Genomic DNA, 15,624 nt, shown 5'->3' on the forward strand with positions numbered 1-15,624 from the left:
ATTTCTTAACTTGTTCGGAAGTATACTGTCGAATTATTTCAAAAAATTCGACAGTATACTTCCGAACAGAATTTGGTGGAAATGTGTTTCCAAATTCATTCGGTAGTTCAGTTCCGAATTATTTACATTTATTCGGTAGATATCCTCCGAAAAATCAAATGTCATTCGGTGGGTCTCTGTCGAATGAATATATTGATTTAACTGTTGCTGGTTCCATTCGACGGGCATCTGTCGAAACATTGATATATGTTCGGTGGGTGTCTGTCGAATGGATCTTAATATTTCGGTGGACATCTACCGAATAGATCTGAAATTTTCGGTAGACATCTGCCGAATGACATGAATATAAAATATTTTTACATACACTTTTCTCTTATTCTATATTTCATGATAACTTATATTCTCTGTATTCTAAACATGATTTCAATTTTTGAATATAGGTATGGATAAGAGAGGGGCATCTAGAGGTAAATCTGCTCGAGGCGAAACTTGTAGAGGTAGATCTTCTAGAGGTGGTGCTGCAAATGAAGATCGAACACGTCCTACAGCTTCAGAGAGGCGTAGGAGGACGGGCAAAACAATTTACGAAGAGAGGGGGGATGATGTCCAGCCGGAAGAGAATGTAATAGAAGATGACAACAATGATCCAGATGGGCCTTTCCCTGGAGGTCCCACTGATATGTCATTGCTTAGGAGCTTCAACAGTCACATTGCTGCCTCCATTTGGAAAAATGAGGTATTAGAGATTATACATAATGACTTATATAATTTAAAATTTTATAACTATATAGTTTGCAATATTGTAATTGACTTGTGGCTTGTTTTTGAAAATAGGAACGTGAGCCCCTAAGATGCATGTCCAAAACAACAAAGCTGCGAACATGAGACTTGTGGAGTAGAAATGATAATAACAATGTGAAGGGGTATGTGATTAGATCTGGGCTCGGACCACTGGTGTCATGCTCGTACTGTACTGTTTATAAGGTAGTGGTCTCAGCCTTTGTTGAGAGGTGGCAACCTGAGACTAATACTTTCCATATGCCATTTGGTGAGATGACCATCACACTAGATGATGTGTCAAACATTTTGGGAATTCCGGTTGTGGGTTTATCACTTTCTACACCCCCTCATGATCATATTACATCAAATTTGTTATTGAGAACATACTTAGGGGTGAGTGAGGCAGATGCCACATCGGAGTTGGATGACTATTCTGGTGAGTATGTGCGTCTCGAGTGGTTACGGTCGAGGTTTGGCCATGTGTGTGATACAGATGATGATGAGCTAGTGAGGTGTGCTGCTAGAGCCTATTTATTGTTCTTATTGAGATGTACCCTTTTTGCCGATAAGACTGGCACAAGGGTACAAGTCCAGTATCTACGATTACTTACTAATCTCGACACCACTAGCCATTATGCATGGGGTGCAGGGGCCTTATCTTTCCTATATCGGCAGTTAGGTGTTGCTTCTAGGTCTAAGGTTAAGCAAATGTGTGGATATATGACCTTGTTGGAGGCATGGGTGTATGAGCATATGCACCATATTGTTAGTCCGGGCTATGACATTAACTACTTAGAGAGTAGCCCCCGTGCGCTCCGATGGACTCCGAGGAGGGATACCAGGACAACTTGTGAAGATGTGCAGAAACTGAGACAACAACTTGACGATTTGAAGGCGGATGAGGTATATATTTATAGTGATAATGAAAAATTAGACTTAATTTTGCATTTGTTGCTCTTGGATGAATTATTTGATACTAACTTATTTTTGTTTTTTTTCTTTCTTCAGGTTATATGGGAACCCTACAAATCCAGCAGACAACAACATCCATTACTAGATGTGGCATTTTACACAGGATTGATCAAGTGTTTCGACATTGTGGAGCCGTATTATCCGGAGAGAGTCTTAAGGCAATTTGGACGGGTACAAACGATCCCCCCTGCACCACGTGCTCCTCAGCGTGGTGGACGAGGTGCTTATGCACAATCGTACAATCCCTTTTACGAGTACTTTGATAGTACGTGGGAGAGATGGCCGGACCACTTATTGTCTGAAGATAGTCGCAGTGTACCAGTGAAGGCTCCATCTGACACCGTTGACGGCTACCTCCAGTGGTTCCATTATGTATCTCATCCGTACATCCAAAATCCAGCACTTCGGACTGCATTTGACCCCCACAGGACCGTGGCACCAGGATTTGGCAGGGTATGGATCCAAAGGCTTAAATTTTGAAATTGGTGGTAATTGTTTATTTAGGCTCAAATTGGCTTATATTTTGACAGGGTATATAAATTGTTGCTTATATATGATTTTGTTACTTACAGGACTGTGTTGACCGTATGTTGCATATCACTCGCCCAACTCGCCCTATTGTGGCATTGGGCGAGGATGAGGCCACAAGGCGTCCCTTTCACCTTTACAGGGCGATTGACAGTCTGTAACATATCTTGGAGGGCACACACTTGAGCAACACCATGACATACCAGCGCCGCACTCAGCAGTGATCACTCGCTTTCATGTTCAGAAGTTTTTTTGATATGGCTGTCATTTTATAGACATGAATCATAATTGGTTGGCAGACATGGATTATGGACAAGTTGATTTTAGGTAAATGTAAGAAAATGGTGGCATGATAACTCGTAGGTATCATATCATGTACTATTATGGACAAGTTGATTTTAGATAAATGTAAGAAATTGCATAAAAACAATCCGAACAAATATTGGAACACCACATATTATGATTGAAAGGGACAAAAACGTCATAACCACATATTATGATAATATTATGCATGAGTCAATATCTAATAAAGGTTAATATCATCTCACATACATGGTACGTACGCCATAAAGGTTAAAAACAAATCACTAGATTTAATTCAGTTGAAATTCAATCATTATCAAGAGACACAATTTCCGGCGTAGGCACGTCACCATTAATTCGCTTGAACTCCTCAAGGCGATTTTGATATCCAATGTACCAACCACGTGCGGCATACGCGTCGGCATATTTATGCCAATCATCTGAAATAGGTGGCATAGGATGGCCCGGGGACAAGTGTACCTACGCATATTAATTAAGTGAATAACTTAGCAATGACAATTTTTCTACTATAAATTTACAATTACACAATCTATAGCCGTACCTGTACAAAATGATCACCGTTGACAAAACTAATGCAAATCTCACGGAGCTCAACGTCCTGATGTGCTTCTGAGTGTGCATATAGTGGGAGACATGTTAGGCATAACGATCTACATAAATGGATCACGGTTACACCATAACATGTGGCGATAATATATCCCATCTCGGGCATGGTCATCCAATGATCTCTGGGTGCAGGGGTGTCATCAAAATAGTCAAGTACCCTCTGAAACTCCATAACTCGCTCTCGCACATGGAAAACTGACTCAAACAAAGCCGGTGTATGTAGCAGTATCCTGGATAAGTCTGTGCGTACCTTTCGCCAAGCATCCACTCCAAATCCCATAGCTGCAGCTACAACTCTATATCCACAATTACCATCTGGTAAGACGTCGGTTACACCAGAAATGTACGGTCTCATGATGGGTTGAAACTGGTCTATATACCGATGTGGCTGAGCAAATGGAATGGGCGAATTCGTCTTCACTTTGTTGGCCCGTTTTTTTAGTTTCTTTTTTGGCGAGGTACAGCCAACATTGCCAATGGACGGTGAGGGTGAATGACTGTCACAACCGGAAAGTACGTACTCAAATGCGGATGGCAAACGCCTATTAGAGGTTTCAGCTTTACTTGGGCGGCCCCTAGTCTTGGTCTTCACTTGTGGTTCCCTAAGAGTAGTGGAACTTGGATTCATAAGCTCTTCTAACTTCAAACTTATGTGCTTCTGGGTGTCTGCATCTTGCTCTTCCATCCATTTTATTAGTCTATCTACTGTGGCATTAACTGGAGGATCTGAGGGTTTTGTGACCTCCGGTTCCCTATTGTAATCCAACTTTCTCCAATAAGGATGAAGGGAGTCAAGTGGAATAGGCCGGTTACGTCGTCTATACGACAAAATCTCATGTGCACATGGCAACTCGTGTGTCCGACGAATGGTGCAATCACATGGTAAAGCACCTCCAATCCATTCAGCCCTGTACAATATGAAAGAAGTGAATAAATTATTGGTACAAACTAAATAAGTGTTTAATGCGTAGAATGAAGGTTAGTTAGTGAAGGTACCTCCTTATCTCACAACCAATTATATTCAATGCTGTATCTGATACATAGCCTAACAATTCCTTCATCTCCTCATGTTTCCTGACACTATGCTGGATAAAACAACGGCTTTTCTCAAATGATGCCTTAATGTGTGTATGCTGCAACTCTATCAATGTATGAATATGCTGCCATGATAACTCAAAACTAAGCTGACTAGTGCCAAGTTCCTTCTTTAACCTTGAATGTGCACTTTCAGCCCTGTTCGTAACAAGAAGTTAGTATGTGTGTCTAAGCATATAACAAGTCAATGATAACAAAAATAGACTACCTGTTCGAAGTGGTGTTACCAAGGTGCATACAAGCATCTGTCCATGCAGCCACAAACCTCTCCTTATAAGGTATCAACCAACTATCCTTAATGTACTCAATAGCTCCGGCGTATGAACAAAAGTTGGTTTCCATGTCACGCAAACGACTCACATAAGCATCCTCGCTCTCCGATCCAACCAAACAATTCCAGGCACCATTAAACTTCTCCCAATGGTCAACCGTACCAAACAACTTCCTGCAATTTTTCAACACATTTTTGCTAATGTGCCATCTACACAATAAATGCCTGGCACTAGGAAACACTTTAGGGATTGCAGACATGAGTGCTACTTCCCGATCCGTGACAATCACGTTAGGAAGACAGTCATCATTCAATAAAGACCGTACTCTACCCAAAGCCCATGTATAATTATCCTCATTCTCAGAACATATATAAGCGAATGCAACAGAGAATGTCATGCTAGTGGAAGTCACACCCACAATCTCAAAAAGTGGCCAACGGTACCTATTAGTCTTATAAGTGCAATCCATTATCAGGACATGCGGAAATGCACGTAATATATCAACACTCTCAGGATGAGTCCAAAACAGGTCAGTCACAACATCACCAGAACTTCTATGCCACTCAACATAATTGTGTTCTCTCGGCTTAGTTAGCAATACTTGCATCTCTGATCTACCGGCCCTCTCGATGACCCTATGTTTTTGCCTGGCATTGTATACTGTCTTGATGATTGATGTATTCTGTGGATTCTTACTTTTTATGGTCTTCAATATATCTTTTGGTTTCACCAAAGTCTTGGACAAAGCCACTAACAATGAATTCTCTTCTTCAGTTAATCTGCCTGCGAATGAATGCTCTTCAATATACTCTGAAACTACATGGTTATGCACTCCACATGCAACCTCCAACTCCCATTGATCACCACATCCAGTGTTCACCGCCTTCAACGAGAATGGACATCCACATTTCTTTGAACCGGTATTCGACGGGAACCCACCGAATAAATCATATATATTCGGTGGCTAAGTACCGAATATACCAATATAGTTCGACAACTACCTACCGAATAAAACTATTTAAAAAACTATACGTTTTTCATTCGGTGGATATCTGCCGAACGGTGGTATAAACTTCAGTGACAAACCACCGAATGTATTGCCATTTTTTGACGGGCATCAACCGAACAAATGTGTAAAAAATTGACATTACATTTATAAACGGTGGATACCTACCGAAATATGTACATTTATTCGGTGACCATCCACCGAAATATAATGTATATTTCGGTACTGGTTTACCGAATAAAAACACGAACTCACAGTTTTTCAGCCGCGAAAAAATTCAAAAAAACTAAAAAAAAACTCAAACTTACTTCATTTGATGACTCTAAATTGTCGTTCTGATTGTCAATTTGTCAAAAGTAGGTGGTTTGGATACAATGAATTTGTTTACAAAAACAATCTATGTCTAGGGTTGGTTGAAGATGGTGGTGGTGGTAGAAGAGAGTGGAGTGTTGTTTGATGATGGTGGTACACGTGGGTGGAGCAAGCGGGTGAGATTGTTTAAAACAACAATCTATATCTAGGGTGGAAGGTTGATGATGGTGGTGGTGGAAGGTGGAAGATGAAGGTTGAAGATGGTGGTGGTGGAAGGTTGAAGATGGTGGTGAAGATGATGGTGCTCCTCAGCTGGTGGTTGAAGATGGTATGGGGTGTTGGGAGAAAAATTTTATCCCAAATATTAGATGTCCTTTATGGTCATTTTGCTATAGGGTATATATGTCTTTTACTAAATTAAATTTAGAGTGGTCAACTAAGTAGAACAGGGTGGTCAGAATAGCCGCCCCCTTTCGAGTAAGGTGCAGAGCAGTAACAGTCAGTACTTGTGTATTTATTTCATTAATCTTACGGTGGATTCCAATTTATCGCTTCTTTTACCTCCGGTCCAGTTATTAGGGTTTCTTTATCTTTTCACTTAGCTTAACCCGCTGAACGCACAAGGTTTTTTTTTTTTCCCCGCCAAAAAAAAACCCGCTGCTCGCACCACTTACCCCGAACTCCCAAAGAGAGAGGTCCTTTGCTGTTCTTGAAAATGCCGGCCAAGGACGACATCTTTTCGGTGAAGGAGAAGAACCTGGAGCTCTTCTTGAAGGTCTGATTGGAGGAGAAAACGGCCAAAAACACAATCGCCAACAACAAAGTCACAGCCAATCTCACGGCTGTTATTCACGAGGTACTGAATAGAATAGTTCTTGTTTTAAATTTCGATACCTAATCAACCAAATTTCTTGTATATTATCTTTATTTGCCTGCTGCTTTCTCATCAACCAAACGGACTTTTCTATCATTCCGAAATTTCGTATTTACTTGTTTATAAGCAGCGTTGATTTGTTTGTCTCCTTTCCTGATTTTTTTAGGCCGCAGTTACTGATGGATGCAGTCGAGCCGTTGGGAATATCCTGTACACGGTAATTAAGTAGTTTTTAGCCATTTCTTAACGTATCTGCTTAAGATATTAATCCAGTAAATATCAGTGTAATTTATAGTCTTTTAGAGTATACTTTGGCTTCATGGGTTTTGCAATGGAAATAGATCCATAAAGAACTTTTCTGGATTCAAATTCTTTGAATTCTTGTTTGAAGAAACTTTTCTGAGAAACATGAGTATTTTCTTAGTTTTTGTCATTAAATTTTTTACTTGAACAAAGGACAAGATACTAATCTAGCCTTTATGTAAAGTTCAATTCTTGACCAAAACACAATTAAGAAAAATATTCTCAGAAAGTTTCTAAAATCTACTTTAACAGCAGAGAAAATTTCTTCAAAAGCTCTATTTTCAGTTCAAGCAAACAATGCCTTTGAGAAATAAGAATTTCTTTCACTCAAGTTTAAAGCAAAGTTTAACGAATACTCTCAATAATCATGTGTCTTTGTGCCATATTATCTGCGGCAGGTTGCTACAAAGTACCCAGCAAATGCCCTTGTGCATCGTCCAACATTATCACAATACATTGTATCATCCAAGGTTTGTGGGCATACCATCTTAATGTTTTAATTTAGTGTGTATTGTATTCATAATTCTTATAGTTGATTATTCCATTGATTTTTCTTCAAATTCTTACACAGTTTTATTTTGTTTATTTATTTTTTAGATTAAAACCCCTGCCCAGTTGGAAGCAGCTTTTTCGTTTTTTACGAACACGGGGCCTGAGAATTTTAAAACAAGTGAATTTGAAGAAGCATGTGTAGTTGGTACGATAAAATGGGTCATATATTTTGAATGCTCAATGCCTATAGGATTGTTACGTAGTGTTTTATTTCTGGCATTTAGTGCAAGTTCTTACTGGTGCCATTTATTAATTCTGCTGATAGTTGCATATGATTTTATTAAAGCTAACACTTCCTCAGTTTGAATTGATTGTATCATGTTAGGTTTCCTGCTTCCTTTCTAGAATTATAGACATTGATAACCTTATTGCATTTGCAACAGGTGTTGAAGTTTCAGAAGAAGAAATAAAACAGACTGTTACTGAGGCTTTCAAAGAAAATAAGAATGAAATTTTGGAGCAGCGCTATCGAACGAATGGTTTGTCCCTTAAGGAATTACTAATTACACACGTATTCACAACAGAAAAAAAAAAGAAGTTACGGTATCATAGAAAAACATCCAAACAGAGCAAGTATATTATTTATGCTATCATAGGCGTTTTCGCACTTAGGTTCGGAAGGTATTCAATGTAAGGGGAAAAATATATGATGTATATCCAGAATGCAACTTTCTTTAGATAGCATAATTGTAAGTAATCTCTGATGGCACATGGTTCTTTAAGCATCATAATTACTTTTAAGTTCTATGAAATTGGGCATGTCACATGCATGTGCTTGCATACTTATCCTTGGTCCTGAAAGGGAGAGGGAAAGTACCCAATATGATCTTGTGTATGCCAATGCAACAAAGTCTAAAGTCTTCTGGAACTGCCTATGATCTTGTTTACCAATCTGTGTTTGTGTTGTCTGATTCATGTCACTCCATTGTAATCAACTTTCTTCCAACACTTTGTTGGTATATATTCTTCTTCTATTTTTTTTCTTTTACCCCCCCTCCCCCTATCGAAACCACTCAACTTCACAATTTATTGTTTTGTCTCTAGTGGGTGATCTATTTGCACATGTTAGGAAGAGGCATCCATGGGCTGATCCAAAAATTGTCAAGGTGATCTTATTTTACTTCCTTTTAACGTGTTTCTTTTTTCTTTTCTTTTTTCTTTGGTCAAACCTTTGAACTCTTTTTTTTATCAAGTAATTGTTAAATAATTTTCTCACTGCATTTCTGTCTGCCTTGCATTTTTATGTGACAGCAATCCATTGATGCAAAATTGCGTGAATTACTTGGTGAAAGGACTGCAGCAGATGATGAAAAGGTTCCTAAAAAGAAAAAAAGAGAAGCCTGCTAAAGTAGAGGTTAGCATTTTTGTAATGTACTATGGGTCCTGAAACCTACCACAGATGACTGAAGATTTCTCTCTCTCTGTCTCTCTTCCATTGCCCCCTCTCCCTCCCCTTCCTCTTGTAGGATAAACCCATCGCTGTTTCTACTCCCAAACAGCCATCTGAGGAAGTACTCAATCCATAGTTGATATTCCCTAAACCAGAGGAAAATTTTAAGGTATATAATTCCCAATTTTTAGACTTCTTCCTGTATTAAAACATACTTGCTCTTTATACATGCTTAGATATGGACAAAAACTTAAAAAAGAAGTATTATTATATTTGCTTAAATTGAGCTTGTATTTTATTGTTGGTTAATGATTTTGGGTATGGTCTTTTCACCAACCAACAATTGTTTGTGATTTCCCACATCATACTTCAAGGTAGGATCAAACGCTACATATTTGTAAATCCTTTAACTTTTTGTAATTTTTTCGTTATTGAGTTGTGAGTTAACCCTTGCACATTATCACATATGCATTGTAACCTTTTGATTTAGAAGTTTTGTTATTGTCTTGTCAATCTTCAGGTGCATACTTCAATTTTCTTTAGTAATGGTTCTATTATGAGATGTAGCAATACGAAGGAACTTCTTGAGAAACACTTAAAAGTGACTGGAGGGAGAGTTTTAACCCGATTTCCCCCTGAACCAAATGGATATCTTCATATAGGTCATGCCAAGGTAATATATACATATATATACACACACACACACACACACATATGTATATATATACAAAGCCGTTCAGGTGCGAACGTTCGCACCTTATACCGAGTGCTCGGTAACGCTGCTGAGAGCTTGATGAAGTTTTTTTAAACAGGCGATCGTTTTTTGCAGTGCCAAGCGCTGCATCCTTTGACCGTTTTTGTGAATATAGGTTGATAGGTTCACCCCGTACCCTCGAGGGTATAGAATTGGTATAGAATAGCCTTTGTGGAGGGGTATGTTAAGGTTTAACTTTGAGATTTTTGGATCCCCTATATCCTAACATAAATACCGACAAACTAGGTCCGATCGCTTAGGATAGAAAAATTATACACTACCGAGCGCTCGACGCAATTTTGCATATAGCGCCTATATATATAGCCCCATTCCTTTGACGGTTCCCCGGATTTTTTGTGAGGCCCACTCCACATTGTATTTCGATGATCGGAACAATATATTTTTTTGGTCTCCATTGAAGGATCGTCCTTGCAGAAATTTAGTTACCATTTAACCGTTGATTAAATGGTCACCATTTCAAGTGTTTATCGAAAACATTTTGTTCGTTTATTTATTTGATCAAAATTAAATATCTTAATGGTTTCCAATATGTCTAAGTTTTTGCATAGATGATCTTGGTAGTGCTCACACGTTCGTACAGTAGTGTGTAAATTTTCTACACCGAGCACTAGCTCAAAATTTCAGAGTTAAACCCTAAAATAACACTTCCACAAAGGCCATTCTATAACCTAGGAGGGTATGAGGTGAACTCGTCGGCCTTTACCCTCAAAAACGGGTGGAGGAAGCAGCTTCAAGCGCTGCAAGAAGCGATCGCCTGTTTTAAAAAAGTTTCACCGAGCTCTTGGCCCCTTTACCAAGCATTCGGTAGCACGTCCGCACCTAAAAGGCTTTGTATATGTATATATTGACTTGTTCTAGGCTAGATTCACTGTTTGCTTTGTTTGTGGTTGTTCCTCGTATTATAACCATAATTGTTGATCAGGCAATGTTTATTGACTTTGGTATGGCAAAAGGGAGAAGTGGAGGCTGCTACCTAAGGTGAGAATCACTCCTTGTTAGCTTTTTTGTTGTATTTTATTTATCATTTTGCAGAAAGAGAAAAATAAGAGTAAACACGGAAAACATATAATTGATAAATTTGTTATGAGTTTAATGCCATTTCTGTAAAAAGACATATGAAATACTATTTGCATATCATATTACCAAAGAAGATAGTTCCTTCTTATATAATATGGTATAGCATAAATATTCCAACTGTTTTAGTTATACAGTTATCATGATTTGCCAGGCAACATGATTGAACATTTTGTTGGGAGTGTATGATGCCAAATCTGGAAAATGACATATGATGTACCATTTGCATTACCATATTGCCAAGAAGATATTCTCTTTTAACATAGCATAAGCAATCCAACCGTTACAGTAGTTTATTAATCATGATTTTTCCAGTAACATGATTTTCAACTAATGATTGTTGCAGAAGCTTATAATCTTCCTTCAAATTTTCTAATTGCTTTTTAACTTGAGAGAAAAATAAATTTCCTGTCAGCCACTGTTTTTACTTATTGGTTCCTAATTTCTGTTGCTAGGTTTGATGATACAAACCCGGAAGCTGAAAAAAAAAAGAATATATTGATCATATTCAGGAAATTGTTAAGTGGATGGGTTGGGAACCCTACAAGGTAAATAGTTCGTTGGCACATCAATACTGTTTTCACCTTATCTTTCAGACTTTCACCTTATATCTGTGGGATTTCTGCAGATCACTTACACTAGTGATTACTTCCAAGATCTGTATGATTTAGCAGTGGAGCTCATACAAAGGGGTCATGCCTATGTTGATTAGCAGGTTTTGTTCAAACGTTATTTGAAATAGATTCTGAAACTTTTTAAACCTGTTTTATTTGCTTTGAGTATTTGGTTCTCTAAATGGTTTCCAAATCCCCTGTTTTCTGTTAGTGTGCTTGTAGCTCCGTTTTCATATTTATGGCTGGCTAACCCCCCAGCTTTCACTAATTTGATGATCACTTTATTTGCGTTCATGACTTTGGTTTTTATTAACTAATCAACATTGGTTGCAAAAGATACTAATTTGATGATCACATTATTTGCGTTCTTGACTTTGGTTTTATTAACTAATCAACATTGGTTGCAAAAGATACTTACTTTTGTTAATATTGGTTTGGACACCTGATGAGGTAAAGGACTACAGGGAGAAAAAAATGAACAGCCCTTGGAGGGTCAGGCCAATTGCAGAGTCATTGAAACTTTTTGAGGATATGAAACACAGCCTGATTGACGAAGGTAAAGCAACACTTAGAATGAAGCAGGACATGCAGAGCGATAATTTTAATATGTATGACCTTATTGCATATCGTATCAAGGCAAGTGGGTCCCTCAAATGATCCTTCTGATTACTTAAGCTCATGGGCACAGTCATAATTATGGTTTGATTTTCTTTTTTTCAGAAAACTCCTCATCCACATACTGGAAACAAGTGGTGTATCTATCCAAGTTATGATTATGCTCACTGCATTGTGGATAGTCTTGAAAATGTCACACATTCGGTATGTTTTCAACCTTTGATTGATATTCCTTCGTATCATGCATATAAAGCATCACTTTTAGGTTTCTTGTCTGTAATATTTTAATTTTACGGGAAAAAGAAGCTATACTTTATGTCAGTGGCTCATTTCTGGAATACGTTAGATATGTCAAGTGCTTTTGTTGCTCAGTCTCATATTCTCATTGACAGCACACCAGTTATAAGTTTCATATAGATATAGCCTGCACATTACTTCTCTATGCAGTGTGAGCTCCTCTCAAATCTCTGAAATCTAGTAGCATAGTAGAATCTGCCTCCCTCTGTCACACCCTAAAGGTAGCCAGCCCTTTTTAACTATTAATCCTAATGAATTAGCAAATAAAAGAGCAAATTTACCATTAGGGTTCTAGACCTTTCCTCAAAACCAACAAGAACAACAAAACTCAAAGCCCAAGGACCGGGTATTACACCCTCCCTCTGTGTGTGCGTTTTCATTACTCATTACTATGCAAATGTTGATGGTTGAGTCTTGAGTCGGAGGGTATATAATTGTCCTTTGAGCTTCCCCCCCCCAAAACAATGTTGATTTCTGTAGTCATCTTGTTTATGAATATGGCAGTTGTGCACACTTGAAGTTGAGACACATCGTGCTTCATACGACTGGTTATTGCATGCACTTGGAATTTATCAACCATATGTATGGGAATACTCATGACTGAATGTCAGTAACACTTTGTTAGAGGAATTGGAATCACTAGAAGGTTTGAATGTGTGTGTGTGTGTGTGTTTGTATTGATCCTGCTTTAAAGATATAGGAGATGTCCCATTTTATTGTGCTTATTCATTATCATACATGGACTCGTGATTCCTTGTGCTATAGTGATTGTAGTATGATACATCTGAGTCGCCTCGAGTATGACATAAGGGAGGAACTAAATAAAACAGCTCCTCGCATGATGATTGTGCTACATCCCATCAAGGTGTGTATCTTGTTGGCATTGTTTTTGTCTTGGTATTTTGTTTCCTTCTGTGTATATGACTGGTCATTTCTGATCTAAGGTGGTCATTACCAACCCCGAAGCTGACATTACAACTGATCTAAAAGCAAGCAAATGGCCTGATGCTCAGACTGATGATGCATCTGTCTTCTACAAGGTGACCTTGAATTTTGCAGATCACATATTATATGAGTAGAGGTCAATGCTAGGATATGAGATTTTGAACATTTTCCATGACTGCCTAACATTTTATGTTCGCAATTTCTGTTAGTCCAACCACATTTGGTTCCATGTGATTAGACAAATGATTATACTTTGTTTATTTTTCTTGTTTTTGGTTATTTGCTAATATCACTTTGTTGTTGTTATTTTTATTAACATCACTTTTATTAATTTTAGCTGGTATATGATTGTTGATTCTTGATTAAATATTGCTCCAAGATTTTGATACTTTATTTGTCAATGTAATTTTTTTTTTTTTTTTTTTGCCCTTGACATCAGGTCCCCTTTTCCAATGTTGTTTACATTGATCATGCTGATTTTCGGCTTGAAGATTCAAAAGATTTCTATGGGCTTGCTCCTAGTAAATCTGTCCTACTCAGGTACATGTAGATTTCAACTTTTTGTTTGCCTATCGACTTCAGCTGATGTGGTCTCCACAGTGACTATCTTTATACCCACGGTTGCAGATATGCATTTCCTATTAAGCGCACGGATGTCATTTTAGCTGATGATGAAGAAACTGTTCTTGAGATACGGGCTGCGTATGATCCCAAGAAGAAGACAAAGCGAAAGGTCTATGATCTATCCGTTGTGCTGGAATTACGATTATTCTTAGATGATTGCAAAACTCTACTCGATCTGGTGCTTCATTGGGTTGCTGAACTTCCCCAGGGGTTGATCCACTAAAGGTGGAAGTAAGATTGTTTGACAGACTATTCCTTTCTGAGGTTGGCCATCATTTTCTTTCTAAGACATCTCTCTCTCTTAGACAATAATTGTGCATCTCATTTATTCTTTTTGTTTTTTTGGGTGTCAGAATCCTGCTGAACTTGATAACTGGCTCGCTGATCTGAACCCAGAATCTAAAGTGGTGATACCCAATGCATATGCTGTACCCTCACTCGAGAATGCTGGTGTTGGGGACACATTTCAGTTTGAAAGGCTTGGTGTGTTCCTGCATTGACTTGTCTTTGTGTAGAATAAACAAATAGGCGCACTTGGCACGAGAGAGATTATAGATAATACATGGAAAATCCAGCTATCAAATCAATGGATTTTATCAGTTTATAGATTATGAAAGTTTTTCAAGAATAAGAGCATGATAGCGTGGTATTCTTTTAAGCTTATTGACAACTGTCTATATTTAACTAGAAACTTGAACATCTAGGGGTTGATGCATAGAAAAAGTGGCTAGACTCCATATAACTTGTGCATTCACATTTCTTGAATTTGGAGATATTGCAAGGTGTTGCTATATAAGTTGTCTGACATTGTATATATTTGCAATTCCAGGCTATTTTGTGGTTGATAAGGATTCAACCCCCGAAAAACTAGTCTTTAACATCACGGTCACGCTCCGAGATAGCTATAAACAAGGTGGGAGTAGTAGGTTGCCATGAAAATCAGAATAGAGTGGAAAGTGTGGAATGTAATCTTTATAGCAACAATTGACATGTTTTGAATGTTTTGTGTATATTCAACTAATTATACAAAGGAATTCATATATACAGTGGCCATTGCTTACATTCAATCCTACTTCAGATCTTGTGCATTGTTATCCTAATTCTCAGGATGTGTACGCTGGAGCTTCCGCGTGGTTACCAAATTCATTGAATTCGTATCTAGAGAAAAAGAAAAAGAAAAAAGGAGTTTAACCATTGAATTTTTTGTTACAAAAGAATGAATACTCTATTTGTTTGTTATTGATCTCGTGCCTATATTTAAAATTATGTAATTTTTAGATAATTATATAATCTTTTTTTAAAATTTATAAAAAATACTTTAAAGTTAATTGGTTAGTAAGTTCATAGCAAGTTAATATAAAACTAATTATTATTTTGGACCTACTACATAGTGAAATCTCATAATCCGAATCGTTTATGCTTCACTTTAATGATTATATTTGTTAAAAATCTTTAAAATCGGAAATTATTTAGCTATTTAATTATAATAACAACTATTTATATGTTTTTATTGAATATAATGTTCGTCTATGTATTTGATCACAGTTTGATAATTAAATGATTTTCGATTTGATTGATTTTTTATACTGATGATCTTTAAAGTGTGTCCTAAAAAAGTAACGATTCTGATTATGAGATAAGTCATGTGGAGAACCCAAAAGAGTAA

The 15,624-nt window shown here is 37.6% G+C and overlaps 1 protein-coding gene and 1 pseudogene across 2 annotated transcripts; one reads left to right on the forward strand and one right to left on the reverse strand.

Moving 5' to 3' along the window:
• Window positions 1–2,889: 2,889 nt before the first annotated feature.
• Window positions 2,890–4,271, reverse strand: LOC147282388 (uncharacterized). The gene is made up of 3 exons (XM_086248208.1): window positions 4,207–4,271; window positions 3,146–4,118; window positions 2,890–3,063 (listed from the first exon to the last, which is right to left on the reverse strand). The coding sequence occupies exons 1-3, from the start codon at window positions 4,269–4,271 to the stop codon at window positions 2,890–2,892; spliced, it is 1,212 nt and encodes a 403-aa protein (XP_086104334.1).
• A 2,339-nt stretch (window positions 4,272–6,610) lies between these two features.
• On the forward strand, window positions 6,611–15,004 carry LOC147282389 (glutamine--tRNA ligase-like; annotated as a pseudogene). Its single transcript, XR_015122824.1, has 21 exons — window positions 6,611–6,751; window positions 6,936–6,986; window positions 7,471–7,542; window positions 7,670–7,769; window positions 8,008–8,103; window positions 8,669–8,730; window positions 8,876–8,978; window positions 9,091–9,183; window positions 9,535–9,687; window positions 10,712–10,767; window positions 11,319–11,411; window positions 11,492–11,577; window positions 11,915–12,113; window positions 12,198–12,296; window positions 12,894–13,055; window positions 13,090–13,254; window positions 13,334–13,429; window positions 13,774–13,874; window positions 13,962–14,222; window positions 14,312–14,441; window positions 14,788–15,004. The product of XR_015122824.1 is annotated as a glutamine--tRNA ligase-like (transcript).
• The last annotated feature ends 620 nt before the right edge of the window (window positions 15,005–15,624 follow it).

Source organism: Dryas octopetala, chromosome 6, assembly GCF_963921425.1.
Source record: "Dryas octopetala chromosome 6, drDryOcto1.1, whole genome shotgun sequence".
NCBI classification, from domain to species: Eukaryota; Viridiplantae; Streptophyta; class Magnoliopsida; order Rosales; family Rosaceae; genus Dryas; species Dryas octopetala.